Genomic DNA, 23,546 nt, shown 5'->3' with positions numbered 1-23,546 from the left:
CATAAAGCCCCGACTGGTGGAGGGCTGCAGTGATAGTTGACTTTGTGGAACTTTCTCCCATCTCCCTACTGCATCTCTGGAGCTCAGCCACAGTGATCTTTGGGTTCTTCTTTACCTCTCTCACCAAGGCTCTTCTCCCACGATTGCTCAGTTTGGCTGGACGGCCAGGTCTAGGAAGAGTTCTGGTCGTCCCAAACTTTTTCCATTAGAGGATTATGTAGGCTACTGAGCTCTTAGGAACCTTGAGTGCTGCAGAAATTCTTTTGTAACCTTGGCCAGATCTGTGCCTTGCCACAATTCTGTCTCTGAGCTCCTTGGGCAGTTCCTTCGACCTCATGATTCTCATTTGCTCTGACATGCACTGTGAGCTGTAAGGTCTTATATAGACAGGTGTGTGCCTTTCCTAATCAAGTCCAATCAGTTTAATTAAACACAGCTGGACTCCAATGAAGGAGCAGAACCATCTCAAGGAGGATCAGAAGAAATGGACAGCATGTGAGTTAAATATGAGTGTCACTGCACAGGGTCTGAATACTTATGACCATGTGATATTTCAGTTTTTCTTTTTTAATAAATTTGCAAAAATTTCTACATTTCTGTTTTTTTCTGTCAAGATGGGGTGCTGAGTGTACATTAATGAGAAATAAAATGAACTTTTTGGATTTTGGCAAATGGCTGCAATGACACAAAGAGTGAAACATTTAAAGGGGTCTGAATACTTTCCGTACCCACTGTATATCCTCTTATTCCTAACCAGGGTCACAGGGATCAGCTGGAGCCTATCCCAGCTCTCTTTGGGTGAAAGGCAGGGGTCCACCCTGGACAGGTCCCCAGCCCATCACAGGGCCACATAGAGACAAACAACCTCACACACTCACACTCACTCCTATGGGCAATTTAGAGTCACCAATCAACCTGACATACATGTTTTTGGACTGTGGGAGGAAACCAGAGTACCTGGAGAAAACCCACACAAGCACAGGGAGAACATGCAGACTCCACACAGAAAGGCCGGGTTGAATGAATACATCCCTTAACAAAATAAAAGGAAAAGGAAATTGGAGTACTTTAATACCAGAGGCTGCCAAAACCCACAATAAACACCAGTCATTAGAATATAAGATTTAGGCAAGGCAAGTTTATTTATATAGCACAATTCATACACAGAATAATTCAAAGTGCTTTACAGAAATAAAATTAAAGTTAAAAACACATAAGCAAGAATCAAAATAAGAAACAGCAAATAATGAAATTAAAATGAAGGAAACTGGGTGTAGATAAATCACTGTCAGTTGTCATATGTTATATGCCACACTAAAAAGAAAGGTTTTTAGCTTGGGCTTAAACATGGTCAGAGATGAGGCTTGTCTAACATCATCAGGAAGATTATTCCAGGTTTTAGCTGCATCAAACTGAAACGCTGCTTCTCCCTGTTTAGTCCTGACTCTGGACATGAGCAGAAGGCCTGGCCCTGATGTTCTCAGAGTCCGAGATGGTTGGTGATGTACTGTGGTGCTGAGCCATGAAGAGACTTATACACAAGCCAGCAGTGCTGTTTTAATGTCTGCTCTCTGAGAGACAGGAAGCCAGTGCAGAGATCTGAGAACAGGAGTAACGTGGTTGTACTTCCAGGTTCTAGTCAGGAGTGTTCTGAATGTACTGCAGCTGCCTTACAGCTCTTTTTGAGAGCCCCGTGAACGGGCCGTTACAGTAATCTAACCTGCTAGAGACAAAAGCATGGATGAGTCTTTCCAAGTCTGGTTTAGACATGATCCCTTTGATTCTGGCAATATTTTTGAGATGGTCAAATGCTGACGATGTTATCGATTTAATGTGGCTGTTAAAATTCATGTCTGAGTCCATGATTACCCCTAGATTTCTAACTTGATTTTTAAATTTTAGAGAAAGAGATGATTCTTTGCACATTATATAGCTTATCTTTACTGGACACTATAGAATCAGCTGTACAGCCATTCAAGTATAACAGAGACAAGGCACAAACTGATATTGTGTTTTGTGTGTGTGTGTGTGTGTCTACAGCTCATGTATGCAAATTCAATAACATGGATTGGTGCTGAGGAGGAGGCAGAGCTTGTTAATTCAAGAGAAGCTGGCAGGACATTTGTTTTATTTGGCTGATAGAGCAGTAATGCCAGCAGTAAACACAGACAGTCGATTAGAGGGTGACGACAACATCAAAAGAACAGGACCATCCAAATAAAAATATGAATCACAGGAAGATGTGGCTAATGTTTCACAACAATATGGCCTGTTGTGTAAAATGCAGTAATTCCCTCTAGAGTTTGATGGAGATTTTATTGTGTTCAGGCAAGTTGGAGTCACTTCCAGTTTTCTCTGTGGCCAGTTTCCTATAATTAAATACAATGAAATTTTTTAATATATAATAAATCCTTTTTATAAAACATTTTTTACACATTTGACTGATAGTAAAATCTTTTACTATATTCATGTGTACTACAAAACCTGACTACTTTATGACTACCACCAGATAAGCTAAATGTATCAGGTGCATACACTGGAGATAAAAAAACAAAACAAAACAAAAAATTTAATTAGTCACAGTTATCATGTTCGCTTTTTATTCCCAGAAAGGTGAAATGGCTAAATGACATTAAATATATTTGTTGTCGCAGACTGCTGCATAAATTGAAGGGATTGTTAAAAAGTTGCTCAGACTGAAGGTTTATCCACAGATAGGCAAACACCTCAACCAATATTTTCCCACTACTGCTGTTTAGAGATTTAATAAAAGTACACTTCACTGACAGAGCTATGGTAGCTCTTAAAACCAACAACACTTAAGTATACAAACATCAAAAACCCCTTACTCTTTAATAAACGTCACAGTCTGCACATTGGGAAGAGATACTGACAAGATGATGTGAGTGGCTCAGAGAGTTTGAAAAGAGGTCTCACCATGAGTGTAGATTAAAGGTTAATCAATCAATCATCATCATAAGAATCTGCTTACTCACCATAAGCTCTACTAGCATGCTAAAGTAAAGAATTAGTTTTTTTCCCCAAAAGATAGATAAGAGAAGTTAGAGGTGCTTTAGAGGAGAGGAATACGTTACCTACAGATATTTCCCCTGTTTCCATTCTAAGTTCTCCCTCTCCTGACTGCAGCTTCATATAATACTAGTGTCCTGACTGTGTGCACTCTCCTACACAACTATACTCATTTAAACCATACCCATGTCAGTGCAGGGCCTGATTGGCCTGTAACTGACCTCCACTAAAAGCAAAAATTGCAACAATTCCTCAGTAAATCATTAGAGAAAATTGATCTTCTCCATCCAGCATTACCTGTTGCCCTCAACCTCATGGGTTGAATCAGGAAGCTCTTTTTTTCTGGTCTCAGGAAGGAAGAACACAAGAGCTCCACTGACCAGAACAAGGCTGCTGAAGACCACGATGGGTACGGACTGGTGGTATACGGCCAGCATGTTGAGCAACGGAGACAGCAACCCTGCAGATCTGTAGACTATGGAGCCGAGGCCAAAAGCTGTTTGCCTGAAGGAGAAGGAATGTAATTCACGTTTACACATACGCTACACAGTGTATTAGTAAAATATCAGTAATTATATATGTAGTATACTTTTATTTTACGTACCTGACAGAAGTGGGAAACAACTCCTGAATGTATACCATACAGACAGAATTAGCCCAGGTCAAAAAGAACTTTCCTGTGGTTACAAGAGCTGTGACAGCAACAGCACTGTCTGGAAGGAAAATTTAAGTGCGATATATTGAACCACCGACAGTTCAGCTGATGTTTCCCTCATGATGTGGATATGCAGAGCAAGAAATTCACCTTGAGGGAAAGCCAGGGTTAAGAAGCAAACAGAGCCTCCCATCACGACGGTTGAAATCAGGGAAGCTTTTCTCCCCACCAACTCCAAGACCCAGATACAGAGAAGATGTGCTGGAATCTCAGAGGCCCCAAACATTAACTGGACCAGGAAGATGTTCAGACCAAACTTACCCACATTCAAAGCGACGCTGAAGTAGCCAAGATTTATTGAAAACCTTCAAAATACAACAAAAATTTAGTTAAAGAAAATTAAAATTTTAAAATGCAATCCACAGTGTGCTTAACTCACCAGACAAAGGACATAATGGAAAAATATTTGATCAGGTTTGCTGATGTAAAAATTATTTTGATTCCTCCTCTTTGAGCTTCTTGTCCCCCAGTTACCTGAAGGCCAAACATATTGGTATAAAACAGAGGACACTTGATACAGATGTTCATGAGCCGCATGGGTTTAATTGTAACAATTTTAATCCTGGTCAACATTTCAATTTTAATTTTTGGTTTATGACCAAATAACATGAGTGTATATGCATTAAATATCAGAGAGAATTATAGGCCCACTTCGCTGAGTTAAAATCTTTCCCCTGGTGCATGAATCAAAACAGTTTTCTAGCTTTCATCTCTTCTTGTGTGTTGTGCTGCCAACCAAACATCAGCATACATGAACATACTAAACTGAACTGACCTGGTAAACATTCTTCTTCTTCTCCTTTCGGCTGCTCCCTTCAGGGGTCGCCACAGCGAATCATCTGCCTCCATTTAACCCTATCCTCTGTATCCTCCTCACCCACACCAACTATCCTCATGTCCTCCTTCACTACATCCAAGAACCTCCTCTTTGGTCTTCCTCTAGGCCTCCTTCCTGGCAGCTCTAACCTCAGCATCCTTTTACCAATGTATTCACTGTCCCTCCTCTGAACATGTCCAAACCATCTCAATCTGGCTTCCCTGGCTTTTTCTCCAAAACATCTAACATGAGCTGTCCCTCTGATGTCCTCATTCCTGATCCTATCCATCCTCGTCACTCCCAGAGAGAACCTCAACATCTTCAGCTCTGCTACCTCCAGCTCTGCCTCCTGTCTTTGTCTCAGTGCCACTGTCTCTAAACCAGACAACATTGCTGGTCTCACCACTGTCTTGTCCACTTTTCCTTTCATTCTTGCTGACACTCTCTTGTCACACATCACACCTGACACTTTCCTCCACCTGTTCCAACCTGCTTGCACACGTCTCTTCACTTCTTTTCCACACTCTCCGTTGCTCTGGACTGTTGACCCTAGGTCCTTAAAATCCTCCACCTTCTTCACCTCTACTCCCTGTAACCTCACCGTTCTACTTGAGTCCCTCTCATTTACACACATGTACTCTGTTTTACTGCAGCTAACCTTCATTCCTCTCCTTTCCAGAGCAAACCTCCACCTCTCTAGATTTTCCTCCACCTGCTCCCTGCTCTCACTACAGATGACAATGTCATCTGCAAACATCATGGTCCATGGAGATTCCTGTCTAACCATACTGCTGCTCACAAATGCTCACTTCTGACCTCAGCCTAGCCTCCACTACTCTTTTACACTTCTCCTCCATTCCTCAGGCATCCTCTCACTCTCCAAGATCTTGTTAAGTAGCCCAGTCAAAAACTCTACTGCCACCTCTCCTAAACCTTCCATACCTCCACAGGTATGTCGTCAGGACCAACTGCCTTTCCACTCTTAATCCTCTTCAACGCCTTCCTCACTTCATCCTTACTGATCTTTGCTACTTCCTGCTCCACAACAGTCACCTCTTCTACTCTGTGCTCTCTAACATTTTCCTCATTCATCAACTCTTCAAAGTATTCCTTCCATCTTTCCATCACACTTGTGGCACCTGTCAACACATTTCCATCCCTGTCCTTGATCACCCTAACCTGCTGCACATCCTTCCCATCTCTGTCTCTCTGCCTCGCCAACCTGTACAAATCCACCTCTCCCTCCTTAGAGTCCAGCCTATCATCCAAATCCTCATATGCCCTTTGCTTGGCCTTTGCCACCTCTACCTTCACCTTACGCTGCATCTTCCTGTACTCCTGTCTGTTCTCTTCTGTCCTCTCTGTGTCTCACTTCTTCTTAGCTAACCTTTCCCTCTTAACACACTCCTGAACTTCCTCATTCCACCACCAAGTCTCCTCATCTGCTTTCCTCTGTCCAGATGACACACCAAGTGCCCTCCTACCTGTCTCCCTGATCACTTTAGCTGTAGCTGTCCAGTCATCTGGAAGAACCTCCTGACCTCCCAGAGCCTGTTTCAGCTCCTCCCTGAAAACCACACAACACTGTTCCTTTTTCAACTTTCACCACTTGGTCCTCTGCTCTGCCCTTGTCCTCTTCATCTTCCTCACCACCAGAGTCATCCTACACACCACCATCCTATGCTGTCTGGCTACACTCTCCCCAGCCACTACTTTGCAGTCACTGATCTCTTTCAGGTTGGAACGTCTGCACAAGATGTGATCAACTTGTGTGCTCCTGCCTCCACTCTTATATGTCGCCCTATGATCCTCCCTTTTCTGGAAAAATGTGATCATTACAGCCATTTCCATCCTTTTTGCAAAGTCTACCACCATCTGTCCTTCTGCATTCCTGTCCTGCATACCAAACTTACCCATCACTTCCTCGTCACCTCTGTTTCCCTCACCAACATGTCCGTTGAAGTCTGCCCCAATCACCACTCTCTCACCACTAGGGACACCCTGAATCACCTCATCCATCTCCCACCAGAATTTCTCCTTCTCTTCTGACTCACATCCTGCCTGTGGGGCATAACCACTGACAACATTCAACATCACACCTTCAACTTCCAGCTTCAGACTCATCACCCTATCTGACACTCTCTTCACCTCCAGAACTTTCCTAGCAAAATCCTCCTTCAGGATAACTCCTACTCCATTCCTCTTTCCATCCACACCATGATAAAACAGCTTGAACCCTGCTCCTAATCTATAGGCCTTGCTACCTTTCCACCTGGTCTACTGAACACACAAGATCTCCACCTTTCTTCTCTCCATCATATCAGCCAACTCTGTAGTTTTCCCTGACAAAGTCCCTACATTCAAAGTCCCTACTCTAAGTCCTACACTCCTGCCCTTCCTCTTCTCTCTTTGCCCATGAACACACCTTCCTCCTCTCCTTCCTCGACCAACAGTGGTCCAATCGCCACTGGTACCCTGTAGGTCAACAGCACCAGTGGCGGTCCTTGTTAACCCGGGCCATGATCGATCCAGTACGGAAGTCGTATTTGTGATTCGCATGTTTGATTTGGCTGAAATTTTACGTCGGATGCTCTTCCTGACACAACCCTCTGCATTTACCCGGACTTGGGACCGGCACATGAAGACACTGGATTGTGCCCCCCTGTGGTTGCATTTGACCTGGTAAACATTACACCTGCTAAATGTCAACATACTAGCTCTATCACTGTGAGCATGTTAGCTACAGCCTCACACAACCGATAGCACGACTGTAGATCAAGTCTTGATTGAAGCAGAATCAAATTTTGACCTAATGTAATAAAAAAATGAACCTGATTTGCATTAGCCAGCAGATCCTCTGGGATTTTCTTTTTATTTATCGCTGCAACTCCTCGTATGATCTTAAAAGCGTCTTCAGTTCTTCCCTGTCCCAGCAACCATCTTGCAGATTCAGGAATCCACCTGATTTGATAGATTGCAAGCCAAAAGTCAGACAAACTGTTATTTCCTAAAGTGTAAATCAGAAACTGCAACACAAGCAAGTTTATTTACACAACATTTTTCCTAAACACACTTGGCAAATTCATTTTGCATTACCTCACTTTGTGAAGTAACACAACAGCTGTGAAGCCAAGAGAATCAGGGGTAAACTGGAATTGGACTGGTTAATAGGTCCAGGTTCATGTTAAATTATTGTCCAAGCACAGCACTGTCCACAGAATGAATTAAAACTATATACAAAACATACCAGATGTACAGTAATACAAAGCCCTGTGTTCCTGCCACGACATACTGTGCTATTCTCCAGTCACGAATAGCAAAGACCAGACCTGCCAAGGCACATTGTCCAAGAGCTATAAACATCTGACACACGCAGGAGGCAAAGGACCGCCTGGTGACCCCAATCCACTCGGTAGCTACAAACAGAATTTAAAGATCAAGATCAACGAAGAGCTGAAATAAAAAAGGTTTTAAAGAAAATTCTGTTTGTGATATTGCCCCTAAAAATGAAGCCGTACCTAACACAGAGGAGTTAATTCTGTATCCTCCAATTGCAGCTCCAACTATGAACTGTGACAGTACGTAAATGTAGAAATTTGGAGACACACCAGTAACAATGACAAATATTAGCAGAATGAGAGCTGGTAACTGGGTGGTTCTCCTGCGGCCGTACCTAAAGTTTAAAGAGAGTGATTGTCAGTAGAAGGCTTTCGAGGTTTATGTTGCCCAGGATTTTTCACACATTTTTCAATCACTTACGATTCAGCCAAAGGTCCAAAGATGAACGAACCAACAAGTAAACCAGTCATTAAGACTGACTGTACAACTTCAGGCATGTTAGACTTGTCACAGACGAGATCAAACTGCAAAAACAGTCCTGCCAAAATCAGTAGGATAATCGACCTGATCATAACAAAGAAATCGCCACCACCTCACTTAACTTACATCAGTGACTATGGTGGATTCATACATCAAGTTGTAGTACACCCATCCATCCTGGCACACTGTGGTCTCATTGAGTCCATAATCCCTGATGGCACCAATGTCCCAGTCCACAGGGACAAACATCCGACACCTGCTGAAAGTCCCATCCTCCTCCCGGGGCAGAGTCAGGTTCAGCTGCTCGGCTGTGGTCAGGTTAGGATCAGCTCTGAGGATCCAGTCAGTGTTACAGCGCCGCTCTGGATCTGGCTGGAAAAAAAGCACACTAGAAAAGCAAATTGGTAGTAAAAAATATGGAAAGGCCAACCCAAGGATGATAACTTTCTGGAAGAAACCAAAGTCTCCAATGGTTTTCAGAATCTCTCCAAAAGTCACCATTTTCACACAGCGGCCGATGAGTCAAACTATGATACTTTCTTATTAAGGTTCAGGTTCCAGTGAGACAAAATCAATGTTTAACCACCTGACTTGCGTCACTAACTGTTCATAAATGGTTGACCTGTTAAAGCAAAAAGTAATGAAAAGTGGGATAAAACAAATTACATTTTAAGCGAAGATTAGTCTCACATGGAATTCCATCTTGTGACTTTATTCAGCTACTAAAAATCATTTTGCATGTGACATTTTCCAACAATGTACATCATTTGTCAAGGAATCTCTTTTGTATGTTATCACAAATATTCCACTTCAAACTATGCATTTGTGGATGTACACATTTTATGATTAAGCACACTGAAAAATATGTATGTAATGATCTGCCTGAAAAAAAAAAAGTACAAGAGAAAAATGTATGTTCCAATCATCTGATTAAAATAAACTAACCACTCAGTGCCACTACCAAGAGGCAGAATGATGGTTTGCTGATGAGTGAAGAATAAAAAGGAAAGAAATTTAGAAAAACTAAAAGTACTTTCAGCTCAGAGCCTTTGGTGGTCAACCATTTCACCACTGAAATCACACAAACTGTACACACAGGAAGAAAGAAAAATGTAACATGTGCCATCTGTCTGCTAAAATAACAGTTTACTCATAAGCCTTGGACAGTTTCTTTGTCAAAAACTACATATCGTAACATGGAAGCAGAGCATGTGAATATTATCTCCATGTAAATCCAAAAATATGCATGTTAACCTATCAATCAGGTGCCAATTGAACGAATTTGTGATTGATTAGTGATGCTCTGAGAAAGGCCCACAGTGGAAAACAGTACAAACCAAATGATAATCTGCATATTGAACATGATGAACCTAATCAATATTTACAAGTAAATTTCTCCTTTTATGTGACATGTACACTTAAATGGTTAATGCATCTACATCATTACATACAAACCTCATGGTGTTTGCGTGACAGTGCATGGAATTGCCATCAAACGTACATTTACAACATCTTTACATACACCATTTACATCAGTACCTAATCAAGGTGCTATATATCACAGTCCCCTGCAGATGGTACGAAACAACCATTCAGCTACACAGGGAGTGATGATTTGTTGGCAAGTGTTCACAAAGCAAAGACTACAGTACTGTCAAGACAGTTTTCCAAGTGACAAAAACTGGCTTCTGGGGAGCTTTAAAAGGCTACTTCACCCAAAATATGAAAAAAGCCACCTCTAGTGTTATCCAGCCATGCAGCAAGGTTTGTTTTGTTTTTTTATATTCATGAGGGTTTTTTTTTTTTTTTTTTTTAAATTCGTCCCATGATTCCTGCTGCCTGTCAGTACAACAGGTGAGAGGTGAATGGAATTTTAGTTTGTTACTTGCAGCATTGAAAGGAGTCTCATCCTACAGCTGCAGCTCAGTGAGGCTGCACTGGCATGCTAACATTGTCACAACCACCTTGCTAACATGCTGATGTTCACCATCTTAGCTTTTGAACATGCTAACATTTGCTATAACACTGAAAGCGACATACATTTGGGGCTGATGGGAATGTTATGTTAATTCGCCCTGACCAGGACATGAATATTTCTACTATATTTCATGGCAATCCATGCAGTGATTAAGATATTTCACAAATAAATCTCAACCTCATGGTGTTGCTAGAGTGAGGTCAGGGAGTTCGTGGTGCCTTTTAGAACATTTATTTTTCTCTAAAAACCTTCAATAATTCTGCTGAAAACTGGGATCCATGACTTATCAAATGTAAGTGACAGCGCACAAGAGAACAGTCTACTGTCATGCTTTAGTAGTTCACGCTACATGCCAACATTCTCACAATGGCTGTGTCCAAAACCACTCAATTCTCACTATATAGTAGTTGTGACCAAAATGCCAAATGTATAAGTACATTCACTATATAGAGAGAGAGAAAAAAAACAAACAAAAAAAAAAAAAACACACAATTTAATGTAAAAGTAGTGTGCATGGCAGGAAGACTACTTTTTACAAACAATCCCACTATGTGGTGATCTGCATTTCCCAGATGAGAAGAATTACTGTTCTACAGCTGTTGGTGAAGACCCCAAAGGAAAATGACTTTTAGGGATCTGAAATCTGAATTTACAGCTTTTACAGCTCTAAAATTACAGAGTGAACATTATACAGGGAGTAGTGAATGGATGATGAGGCAGTGGTTTTAGACACAGTCAATGAATAACAGAATGTGGACATTTAGCAGGACTATTTAGTAGGTTTATGATACTTACAAATTTAGGAGTGTTACCATGCTAACATTTACTAATTAGCACTTAACAGCTGGTGCTGATGGAAACGTCATTAGTTCATCAGGTATTGTTCATAAACCAAAGTATGGTATTAACTGGCATTTTCAGCTAAAGTTTGAGTTGGGCAAAAAGTCTGGAATTCATTCAAGTCAGGAGAAATAAGGGACTTTGAATGTGTTTAGCAAATTTCATTATAATCCTTTCAATAAATTTGGAGTTATATCAGTGTGTTGTTTTTAACAGACCAAACAACATTACCATATCCAGAGGCATGACGCTAAATCCCATTTACCCTCACTGTATCAGGGTGGAGGCAGAAATATAAGACAAATATTGTGAAACCTTGACAGCCAACTCATCTTTACAATTTTGCTGAACTGTCCCTTTCAGCTTTATTTTACCTTGGTAGAATGTCTATGAGGTTTTTGAGCGTGCACACCAACAACAGACGTTCACTAGCAGTCAGCCCATAACAAAGCAGCCTCAGGCTCAAAGTTCACAGACAGAACTGAGGATTTATCCCAGCTATTAGGTTACAATAATTGTAAACAGGCTAAATTGCCTCTCATGAGGCAATAGAAATAGTTTGTCTGTTGGTTTGTTTTTACTTTACTTTGTCCTAAAGCTGACTGTCTAGCTGGCTACTCTTCATGAACTCCTAGTGATGTACAAGCACAAAAAGCTTTTTTATTCAGCCCAAATATTATTAGCAATTAGTGGTCACATGCAAAACACAGTAGCTATTGCATAGTACAAGAATCTTAGGCAGGTTTGAATCTGTGAAAATAATCCTGCTTTAATACTCTGGAAAATATCATCTGACAAAGTTTTGTTATGCAATTGCAATTATGGGACAGAGCAGTTATATGTATTCTTGAAATGATTTCATGAGTGCACGCAGAGCCTAAACTCTTTGGTTATAGTGAAGTAGAGAATTCATCACACTAGCTAGGGCTGTGTTATACAGGAACCTGGCAATAAGCCAATACCTAACACAGTGGAGTAAAAAGTAAAAATGCATCCAAAATGAATCACATTAAAACTATGCTACAGTGTGTTTATAGGGAATCTGCACCAATGTCAAGGGACTTTTTAAATTTTTTTAAATAGGTGTACATAAAATACACCAGTAACTCAAATATATTTTTTCACACTGGCAAAATCTTTAGTTTGATGAGCTAAGGCTGAATTTACACTTTTCCATTTCAGTGTAGTATGAAGTGCCATTTAGGGTGGCACAACACTTGTGGGTTTTGTGGCACAGTTGATTTAAAAAAAAAAAAAAAAAAAAAAAAAAAGGCAATCACTTCCAGTACTGGCAGGAGATGGTCTGGATTGTACTTATGTATGAAGAGGGGAAAAAAAATAAAGAAAAGGAAATTAGGAATTGATAGAGTTGATTGCATCTCTTCCATTTTCTGAATAAGCGCACTGTAAACGTTTCAAGTGTGATTCCTGTGATTAGCTGAGCCTCTTCTCAATGTGGTCCTCATGCATTCTGCTGTAGTGTCACAGCCCTACCAGCTTCATGTCTTATCATCCTCATCCTCATCCCCCTCCACTCTTTGGCAGTAGTGGTTTCTTGGAATTGACTACAATGCAGCTGTGCAATACCATTAGTTTCTGTCCTTTGTTGTTGGCTCTGCTTGACTTAACTGATACTGAGCTGCGCAAATCCAATGAGTTTAACGTCATCAGGAATTTCTGACTCCTCCACACCAGATGCCTAGCAGAGATGAAGCAACATAAACATTTTATAACCTACAATCAAATAATTCATTACAACAAAACATGGAAAATACATGTTTTACACAAGTAAACAGAATCCATTGTATTACTTAAGAAATGTTTGTTGAGGTACTCACCAGTTTAAATGTCAGATTTTTGTTACTATGAGGATCATCAACAATCTTCTGCAAATTTGCAGCAACTAGACAGAAGATAACAGTGAGAGGACCATGTGAGATGGTAAACTAATGCAAAAAGAAATGACAAGACTTTTGCCTTGTGACAAGTGGTGAAAAAAAAAACTGGTTTTGAAATGATGTGCACACTTTAAAATCTTAGGAGACCCGTGTTTATAATGTATAAGTGGTGCTACATGGTGAAACACATTTACTGCAGAGAGGTAAAGACCATCACAGTCAACCTAAGACAAAAATCTGACTGTACCGTACTATCTGTAACAGGATCATAAAAATAATGCACTTCAAATTCAATTTCAGGTAAAGGATTTTCATATGAAATCAAATAAAACATGCCATACAGAAGCCAGTGACAACGTACTAATTTCCCAACATGTATGTGGGGGAAAAAAAAAAAACACTTGCCAGTTAAAACATTACTATTTCAAATGAAGCAATTGCGCTGTTCCCAACTTGTGTGGGTATAGAAAAACAGTGCAACCACCATGCAGAGGTGGAAATCTAGAAAGTCCACTAAAACTCCATGAATCCTACTGGAGTTAATGATTAAATGCAAGTCTCCTACTAAAACAAAGAGGCAATCTTACATTATGTACCACAGAGGTTTAATCATTAAGTAGTTTTTGTAGTCTGCAGTTGTTAAGAGACAATAAATAATTTCTCTGTATAATCTGTAATTTTGTCTGTTTGTATATAGTTCTGTACCTCTACCTATTCCTTTATTTTTGGTGGTTAAACTTGTGATGTCGAGGTCTTCATGGAGCCAAAACCTGAAAATGCCCTTGATTACAAGTAACCACTTGTTGTGCCTTATACTCTGTTTTGTCCACTTGTTGGGACTTGTTGACACTCATTGCTGATGAAAAGTTAAAAGCACTGAACACTGAAAATGACAGAGCTGAAATGTTCTGACAATTTGAACTAAATAAAAGGAACAGTTCACTCTGACCTGTGCATGTGACATTGTTTTAGTAACATATGTACTGCAAATCATATATCTTATTGTTTTATACATTTCCTCATTTCTGCTGATCTCAGTATAGCATGAAAAGTTTTGACATCTATTTAATTTATCACTTAAACAGAGAACACACTGAGTTTGTGAAAACATTGATATTAACTTTCTTGCACTGAGTTTACTGCAATGAATACTGTAAATACAAACAAATTCAGTAAAAGTAAACTCCAAAAATGCCATAATACAACCACTGCTACTGCTTTTACTCACCAATGACCAAATCCCTCCCATCAACCAGACCTGCTGAGACCAACTCCTGAGAAACTCCATCAGCAGAGTCTGAGGGCGCACACAGAGAGGAAACCGAAGAGTGAGGTATGAGTCGGGTGTGTAACAGTACATGTGAAAGAAAAGAAAAAGCTGTGTGAACTCCCACCTCTGCCGGGCATGAACTCAAATCTGATGTCATTGAGTTCCTTCTTGGGATTCCTCAATCTGAGGACGAGGCTGATGGGAATACTGGAACTGACTGCAGATGGATCCTACAACAGCAGCAGTGAATGGGTTACAGTGTACAGCAAGTCACTGAAAAGCACTAAACAATGTAAGTTTCAAGCCTGGAGAAAAGTCATTGTTGCAAATGTTTTAAGAAGGCAGGAAATGCATTCAATATGTACATATTCAATATAATGTATTCTGATGAGTGAGACTTTTATTTATTTATAAGAACAAATCCCCTGGGTACCTTTAAAACCCCATTTAGTGCGATAAACTCCCTTAACAGGAAGCTGAATTATGCACCAACCATCAAATGAAGAGGATTTCAGAGATGAGTAGTGGTACAATAAATCAGGCTTTGTCAGCAGTAAACAGGGGGTATGGCTTATTTATGTTGTTCATACACCGTGCGCTAAACTAGTAACAAGATCACATTTGCCTAGACTAACATAAACTTGCAGTATTTATTTGTACCTGAGCAGTGGGTCCATGTGAAGGGCTTGTTGTTTGAGTAGGAGCGGGTGGTGCAACTTCTTCTCCTGTCTGACCCACAGTGGCAAGGCTCTCATGTACTGCACCAGGTGGTTGCAGATGTCCTGTGGAGCCATCTGTTGGTGGGAAAAGCTAAGATACAAAAAAGCACAAATAGATCAAAGGATGTCTTCAGTTTTACAGAGATAAAAAATGAGTTTAAAAGAACAAACAAAAGACAGTCATGCAGATTGCTTTATCAAGGCATCACAACAGATCAAGATTTTCAGGTCATGTCCACTACAAATGGACTCACCTCCAGATTTTGGGACCCATCCTTCACTCTGGGTGACTGCAGAATGGACATGACAGATTGTCTGGATTAAAAACATGCAATTCTCCTTTTACCCCCCAATGTATGGACTGATGGAGTATTGTAGGATTGAAGTAATTCGACAAAGTAGGTGACACTGAATACAATGCTTAACTGAAATCACAATTAAGATAACATACAGTAAAATCCCACACCAAGATATGAATTGAATGTGAACACGCATCAGAAAATCATTTGAACAGAGGATCTGAGCAGCTCGCTCGGGCCAGTTAGCAGCTGTTTTGGTTTTTCACATAATGACTGAGCTCTGACAGTTCACTTAAGTTTGCATGTCATGGCACCAACTACATATTACATTAAAATATACATATATGACTGTTCCTGTTGGGTTTAACACACATTTGTTGTTTTGTTTTTGAAAGTGCTGCATTTTTCATTCTGTAAAAAAAAACAAAAAAAACAAGATATTTGAGAATTATTAAAATTCTCCAATCCTAACTACATCTTTTAGGCGAATATTGTTCGGGAATCTGTTTTCAGGTCAGATGAGATTAACTTGAATTACATACACAATGAAACAGTAGGCTTCAACAAATGCAAACTCAAGCTTGACTACTAGCACCGTCTGCTGGCTATAGTGACACTGTGCACTAAAAGAAGAGTACAGTACTGTGGCCTTAAGAAGTACGAGAGCGGACTCTTCGAAGACGCAGACATGCGGAGTCTCACCCGCAGAGCTGCCACTGCAGCTTTGCCTTCCTCACTCTCCTCATCCAGCTCATCATCGCTCCACTCCCAGCCACCATCCTCCGTTTTGTGGAGACGGCCACTTGATCCTGGCACACGACGCACCTATACAACACATTAGAAAACCCTCTTCATATTAACAGCTGCAAATTAAATCACTATTGAAATCTGCACTGGTATATAAGTTAGCTTTTGTGCGATGCCATTGATTTTTCTGAATACGTTAAAGGATTGTCAAATCAAGACTGATGATCTTCTATGCACTATGGATGCTGCTAGCTTACACCACAGTATACCACATGAGTGCAGGTTAGAAGCATTAAGATATTTAGTCAAAACATAGACACTAAAACCTCTTACTGAGTTTTGTTGTGATTTGACTTATAAGATTTTACCTAAAAATTACATGTTTCAAAATTATATCTATTTACAACAACAAGGTACTGGTATGTGTTTTCCCATTTAAGTCCATTTGTTTACAGGTAAAATAGAGAGGGAATATCTTTACACCAACAATCCATTATAAAATTATATTAAACATTATTGGTGCTGTTTGCTATTTGAGACATACTTAAGTATACAAAATAGAAACAATAGGTCAAAAGACATTCATACCTTACACTAGTTATCACCCTCACAATCTTAAAAAGTTTGCCTTATAGCCAACTGTTACAGCACAGATTCATATTTGGTACAGATCAATTATTTGATAAATGAGCTACGGACCTTTGTGCTGGTTTTATGGCAAGAGGTTATAATAAGGCTTTTTTTTAGATACGGTCCTTAATAAGGTGTGACACACCAGTCTGGACACACTTTTAGAAAAGTTTTTTTGTAAAAAGCCATTTGTTTCTACTTATAGTCCCATTTCTAAATCAGGTAAAGAAATAAATTAAAACTATAGGCACATTTTATCAACAGACCGTGACACTAGGGGGTTCTTCAAGTCATGCCTAGGTTATAAAGGGATCTGTCAACTTAAAGGATTATTTAATTAAATCAGATCTACCAGTGAACCCCCACATTTTATGGCTAGAATTGTATACAATGTAACGCCATAATTTGTGGTAATACGTTTGTCCATCCAGTTTTCATCAAGGGCAGAATTACATGCATCACTTCTTATGTTGTTTATTTGCTTAAGTGCTCGTGCAATTTGTTGTATGTGGGTATATGTTTTATTAAAATATAGATTGGTATTGGAATGCTGACCTATTTTCAGATTGCATGAAACATTTCATAGTGACTCATTCATCATTTAGTTAATGCTCTTCAGGATTCAACAGGCATATCGGAGCATGCATCTGGCAGAAAGTTAGGAAACTGGGATACACCCTGGACAAGACAGCACACCACTGCAGAGGCAGAGTCAAATAGTGAGCGTTCAGTGTGTAAAGAAAGCCAAACCTTTTTAGATCTCTCTGTAATTGTTGGACCTTTCTGCAGAAGCCTCTCCTGCAAGTACTCGTTGTTCTATGAGAGAAAGACAATCAGTTCTTAATTTGAAACATGCAGAAAGATTTTTTGTGTATTTTTATAATGTTGATACATGGCTCACCTTGGCTTTTGTGAAGAATTTGTGCTTTAGCAACTCAGCAGCAGTTGGCCTAAGTAGGGAGAAGAAATGAGACTCCTCATTATATTTAGTACACGGCAGGTGAAACTGATGAAAAACCAAAAGCAAAACAAGCACAATTAAATATAACAGGCAAAAAAAAGTAAAGGGTGGGACTAACTGACCGTTTTTCAGGATCTTTCTGTAAACACAGAGAGATCATCTTCCTGAAGGACTTGCCATACTTCTTCACCACTTCCTTATCTGTGATGCCTGTTTCCAGACAGGGAGGGTCATTCTGCAAAGTCAGCATCAGCACCTAGAGACATGCAAAGACCAGCAGATATAAAATAAAGTGGACAAAGAGTATATTTAGCAAAGCCACACTGATAAGACTGACTGAGGAAACAAATGGATTCCAAAACTTTAATCAAACATATCTGAATTTCTATAATATGCACCAGGGACTGTAACACCCTACAGATCTCTGTAAACAAATTTTGTTTCAGCTGTTTTATCCCAAGTTAAATCAAGAAAACAAGTGGATATTGAGAGCTATAACTTGCAAAACTGCAAACAAGAAAATCTTGAAGACAATGTGTTTTAATTGCCTAAGCTAATGTAAGCGCATACACGGTTACCTTCATGGGTGGATATTTGTGATATGGTGCAGCCCCAGTAGCCAGTTCAATAGCCGTTATCCCAAAACTCCAGATGTCAGCTTTGAAGTCATAGCCACGGACCTGCAGATTAAAAACAGAATCATGTGAACAAACTGCTACTGTCAGATCTGGGTTATGAAGCAGTACAGCAAGAACAAAGAGGGAGAGAAAGAAACTATCTACAAAACAAGCCTCCAACCTGCTCCATGACCTCTGGAGCCATCCAACACGGCGTTCCCACAAATGTCTTCCGAACTTTGTTCCTAGTCATGTCTCCTCCTGTTGCTAAAAAGGCACTCACACCAAAGTCTAGAGTATGTGTGTGTGTGTGTGTAATTGTGAGTGTATGACAGAAACAATAAGACAAAGGAAAATGTAATTAGTTCTAAAAGATTCAGAGGAACTACTTTGTTGTGCAAGCCAGACTTCCTCTGTGTCATTTAATCAATGCATGAGAATGTAAAATCCATCTGGACAGAAACAGTCTTCAGAGTGTGACAGGTTTTAAACCAGGAAGAGAAAACACTGTACCAGCAATTTGCACAGAACCATCGTCCCCAAGAAGAATATTTCCAGCCTTTAGATCTCTGTGTATAAAGAGAAGGAGGATTATAACGTGATGTACAGTTAGTATGTCACAAATCATTTACTGTACCAACAGAGGATTGGCTAGGCCTTGGATATCTACAAATTAACAAACTCCAAATGTACACACACACACACACACCCGCGCGCGAGTGCACACACACACACACACACACACACACACCCGCGCGCGAGCGCACACACACACACACACACACACGCGCGCGCGCGCGAGCGCACACACACACACGCACATACAAATTAAAGCTGTAGCTTTGATCTGCCTCCTGTTAATCCACTTGATTTCTATTTTCATACTTGAGTACAAACTATTCACAAAGAGCAGGAGTGGATTAACCGGTTCCCAGCCTCCCTCTGCCGCTCCTGATTAGGCCTAAGTGAGTTAGCCACAGCATCTGAGCTTCATCAGCAGCTCCTCTCTTTGATACTGAATACTGCCCACACAGTATTACCTGTAACATTGCATCCATTTCTTTATCTCTTAAAATATAATAATATTCTCAGTAAAAATAATGTCACTGAGTGTGAATGAAGAGCCTTCACTGGAAACAATTAGGCACATTGTCTACAGAGACTTTTCTCAGTGGCCTGGACTTTCATGTAAAACAAATCTCCTTATGCATTTTCATTGTATTAACATTCGAGCAACGAGGTGTAGTTCAAACCACACATGAATAGCTGATGAATAGCTACTTATTATTGAATTTCCCCTTAGGGATTAATAAAGTACTTCTTCTTCTACTTACTAAACTGAGACTAGAGTACATGATGGGACGTGGTGACTACCAGGATTCAAAATGTGCTAACACAGTGCACAGTGATATCATAACATTGCTCTCAGCCACATCACTATAGCTCACCGATGAATCTGCCCATTTTTGTGAAGGTACTCCAGCCCCTCTAATACTTCTCTGAGGATGCTAGCGATGCTGGCCTCATCCAGTACTCCAGTCTTGTGCTCGCCACGAGAGATGATATGTTTGATGATGTCCAACACTGAGCCTGAGAGAGGCAAAGGTTTGTCACAAGACAAGCTGGTAGCACATGGAAAGAATCAGTAAATATTTAACAATGATTTCTGTATAGGGAAAAATTCATACCAGAATATTGTCAAATATCATTTTATCAACATTTTATGGCTTACTTAAGTTACACTGAGGATTTACTGTGGTCCATCAGAGAAACTGATGCAAATTATGTTTAAAGGCATAATCTCAAAGTCTGTTTTCATATTATTTATGTTTTGCATTTTGTAAAATAAAGTTTATTCAATCTCTTGGGAATCTTCAGGTAAAACAGCCAGGTGCCACATCAAATTATATATTATTATTTATTATTATTTAATTATTTATGAAATTATTTATTAATTTATTATTACAGTGCATTTATATTATTACATTCTGTAATAAACTCTTCCAGTAGTGGCCTAATTTTCCTTGGTTTACAGTCAATCATTTCTGCAAGATACCCCCCCCCCCATTATAAATTTATAATAGGCCTTAAAGCTATCAAACACTGAAAATGCACAGAAAATATCCTTAGTTGTCAAGTTTTATACATGTGGCCTGTTGCCAAAGGGAATAAGAAAAAATAGGCAACTAAAAACAATCTGACCCAGGATTGCATGGTGTTAAGTCAACAACAACACAACCGGCTGCCGTAACATGCCAACTGGTTCCCTGTTGACTCAATCCAAACATTCATTCCAAGTTCAAATCTTACCTTATGTGGGATAAAAAAGGCCTAATATACAAAAGAAAGGTAAGCCAAAGTCAAGGTGAAGATAAGTGATAGCCAAGAGCAATTAAAAGTAACATTACAGGACTTACCACCACTGAGCAGCTTCATCACAAGCCACAGTTCATCCTTCACTACAAAGGAGGTATAGTAAGACACAATGTTTGGATGGTGACACTGGCTCATAGCCTGGATCTCTTTCTGCACAAAGAAAAATGAAGGATACAAGGTCAAATGTAAGCAGGTATGGTGGGACACCAAGCAAAGCACTAAGTCTTTGGACTGCACTTTGAAGCTAGCTGTAAAGCCCAGTAATACTGTATTTTAAGCTGATTTTGAGGTTTTGAGTGCAGCTTAATTTGATCAAATTTCACTCCTGGGATGATTTGAATGAGACAAACTTAATTTCTGCTATAGCTGTTAATGGCCCAATCCTAAACCAGGAGTACACTGGGTCTCTGAGTCAGGACAGTGGAGTAACCTATATTACATCACCACCGAGGCACCAAGGTAAGACATTATTAAGCATTATTAGATGACAGATTTCAAGACCTTGATATATTATATAAATACTGGAAAGGTAAAGTCCTGGAACAGCAGATACCATAAATTACAGTATTAATATTTTACATATTTTGAAAAACCACCCTCGGATGAAAAGAAAATAACTGATGCAGAGCCAAGAATCTCTCCGACTCTCGTCGGCTAAATTTGACTAGTAACTATGAGTATTCAGTGTTCACACTAAACAAATCAAATAAAGAGTAAGTCGAGAAAAATGTTAACAGTAATACTGGACTTACAGGTTTGTTTTTTACATCAGTTAAGAATCAATGACAAAATAAAAACAGACACCACTATTGTGATATAAAGTTACAGGTACCTTATCCATTTTGCTCACCTATACAAGGGTTGGCAATAATTGGTTGATTAGCCAACTGCATGGGTGAATCACTAAAACATGGACTTACTGAACAAGGTCCTGCACAACCCCAGTGTTGAAACATCATGAAAACTTCCTGTTGTACTTGTGTTCATATCACGCTATACTTGTGATAGCACTATTTTTTATTATTTAACCATTCTTTGCTCACTGTTGTTGAGACAGGAGAATGGCCGATTGTTCACAGCTTGGTTGTAATGAGCTTTGTAGCTGAGTGTAGAGGTGTATAGAAAACTGACTCTAATCTCATGAGTTTGATGTTAAACGTCAACATAAGTAAAATAATAAATAGATAAAAAATAAAGTATTTTTTGAGTCCACACTAACATACTATTTATCCCCATTTCATTAGTCTTATTGTGCGTTGTTGATCTGACCCATGTCTAGCACTAGTGGTGGTATCAAGCTTTTGATCTGTCCTTGAGCCCACCAACCCACACATATGGACACATCTGGACAGGCCCACATATTCCTCAGGTTTCTCACCAGCAGCTCGTCCATGCTAGTTTGACACTTCTCCAGGTTGATGCGTTTGATGGCCACCTTCTCCTTTCTTGGCTTGCAGTATGCTGCCTGGACAACTGCAGTGGCTCCGCTCCCTGCAGAGACCAACATTAAGGATGCAACCATCGCACAGCTATGAGGACAGCACTCACAATATAACAGCTCAAATAAATATGTTGCGTACAAGTCGAGAAGGTGCCACATGTGTGTAGAAACTAGACTTTAGGTTTGAGGTCTTAGGTCTTTACCGTAATATTTAACTTAAATCCACAGTAAACTGCAGTGAGACAGCAGCCTAAAGTATGTCTTTGGCTCCAAGTCTGCCTACCTGAGGCAGCTACATTATGAATGGGTCTGTAAGCCGTATCACAGCTCCAGCAGAAGAGCACCACCCACCCCAATAACTGACGAGCACTGAAGGCTAATGTGCGTTAGCTAACTGCTTAGCTTGGTGCGGACGTGCTAAGAAGCGCTCTCTCTCACTCTCTCACTCTCTCTTCAGCTCGCCAGCCAACAGGAAGAGTTAATTAATTTGGCCGAGCCTCCTTCGATGTAACACTGGCTACGGGTCGTAACTGGCCCTGTGTTAGCTACAGACACGCAGAGCCAGTGTGGCAGCCGACACTTGTACAGACAGGGAGGCTAAGGTGCTAACGTTAGCGAGCTAAGCTACTCACCTATCACCTCATTGAGCTCGTAGTCATCCTTGTCGATTGACCACGATTGAGAAGACTGGTCGTCTGCCATGGTGTCGTTGTTTCGACGGTGTAAACAATGTTTTTAAAGAATAACAGAGACGCTGTGAAATAATAGCTTTACTCCATTCGGCTCCGATGTTACTGGCTGCTACTGCTGCCGCCGCTCTTGTCAACAGAACTTTACGCGAGACTGACGCGTCACGCTACGCACGAAGTCTGGAGGGAGGAACAGAGATGTCGCCATCTTGAGTGTGGCAAAGTCTGCCAAATGTTTTGTGAAACCTTATACTGATGGATTAAACTTTATATGGATAGACCTTAGCATTCCGCTGTGGTGAAACAGTTTGGTATAGACATCAGCTGCATTGTTGATGATTGTTCCATGTGATAACTCACATCTTTAATCTGTCGTCCAGGTTACTGTGAAATTTGAGAAGCCTGTGTGGAAAATACCACAAGCAGCAGCAGCAGCAGCAGCAGCAGTGGAGAAAGTACAAGTCAAAGTAACAGCACTATAGAACCACTCCATCACAAATAAAATCCTAGATTCATAATGTTTCCAAACATGTTTAAGACTATCACTATGCAGAATGGGGTTTTAGTGTTGTATTGTTGAATTAATATTAGCATTATTGATGCATGTAAGCAGAACTTCAATGTTCATTTTAACTCATGGATATAATGTGAGGTAGTTGACGCTGTAATAAAATACTAATTTTATAAGCTCATAGGTTGT

The 23,546-nt window shown here is 40.1% G+C and overlaps 2 protein-coding genes across 2 annotated transcripts; both read right to left on the bottom strand.

Annotated features, from left to right (window-relative positions):
* Window positions 1-1,788: 1,788 nt before the first annotated feature.
* Window positions 1,789-8,955, bottom strand: LOC113133916 (solute carrier family 22 member 13-like). Its single transcript, XM_026312966.2, has 10 exons — window positions 8,508-8,955; window positions 8,322-8,425; window positions 8,081-8,235; window positions 7,810-7,978; window positions 7,394-7,523; window positions 4,125-4,219; window positions 3,836-4,050; window positions 3,635-3,743; window positions 3,328-3,534; window positions 1,789-2,369 (listed from the first exon to the last, which is right to left on the bottom strand). The coding sequence occupies exons 1-10, from the start codon at window positions 8,880-8,882 to the stop codon at window positions 2,297-2,299; spliced, it is 1,632 nt and encodes a 543-aa protein (XP_026168751.1). The 5' UTR covers window positions 8,883-8,955; the 3' UTR covers window positions 1,789-2,296.
* Window positions 8,956-9,061: 106 nt separating this feature from the next.
* On the bottom strand, window positions 9,062-23,142 carry oxsr1a (oxidative stress responsive kinase 1a). The gene is made up of 17 exons (XM_026312967.1): window positions 22,790-23,142; window positions 22,095-22,207; window positions 20,758-20,866; window positions 19,789-19,930; window positions 18,854-18,909; window positions 18,522-18,631; window positions 18,302-18,403; window positions 17,846-17,979; window positions 17,664-17,712; window positions 17,513-17,578; window positions 16,088-16,210; window positions 15,341-15,376; window positions 15,028-15,177; window positions 14,492-14,597; window positions 14,326-14,394; window positions 13,038-13,102; window positions 9,062-12,898 (listed from the first exon to the last, which is right to left on the bottom strand). The coding sequence occupies exons 1-17, from the start codon at window positions 22,857-22,859 to the stop codon at window positions 12,824-12,826; spliced, it is 1,575 nt and encodes a 524-aa protein (XP_026168752.1). The 5' UTR covers window positions 22,860-23,142; the 3' UTR covers window positions 9,062-12,823.
* Window positions 23,143-23,546: the final 404 nt, after the last annotated feature.

This window comes from Mastacembelus armatus, chromosome 17, assembly GCF_900324485.2.
Source record: "Mastacembelus armatus chromosome 17, fMasArm1.2, whole genome shotgun sequence".
NCBI classification, from domain to species: Eukaryota; Metazoa; Chordata; class Actinopteri; order Synbranchiformes; family Mastacembelidae; genus Mastacembelus; species Mastacembelus armatus.
Note: the sequence above shows the minus strand (reverse complement) of the source record. Positions and strands in the feature narration are given on the sequence as shown.

What these genes read in the sequence shown, in the direction of transcription:
- LOC113133916 (XM_026312966.2), bottom strand. Translation starts at nt 8,882, where the DNA reads ATGGTGACTTTTGGAGAGATTCTGAAAACCATTGGAGACTTTGGTTTC. An exon ending in TTTGTATTACTGTACATCTG is followed by an intron (nt 7,524 to 7,809) that starts GTATGTTTTGTA and finishes CTATCAAATCAG; the next exon opens with GTGGATTCCTGAATCTGCAA. An exon ending in TCCATTATGTCCTTTGTCTG is followed by an intron (nt 4,051 to 4,124) that starts GTGAGTTAAGCA and finishes TGTATTTTGAAG; the next exon opens with GTTTTCAATAAATCTTGGCT.
- oxsr1a (XM_026312967.1), bottom strand. Translation starts at nt 22,859, where the DNA reads ATGGCAGACGACCAGTCTTCTCAATCGTGGTCAATCGACAAGGATGAC. An exon ending in CGAGCTCAATGAGGTGATAG is followed by an intron (nt 22,208 to 22,789) that starts GTGAGTAGCTTA and finishes TGGTCTCTGCAG; the next exon opens with GGAGCGGAGCCACTGCAGTT. An exon ending in CTAGCATGGACGAGCTGCTG is followed by an intron (nt 20,867 to 22,094) that starts GTGAGAAACCTG and finishes TTCTTTGTGCAG; the next exon opens with AAAGAGATCCAGGCTATGAG.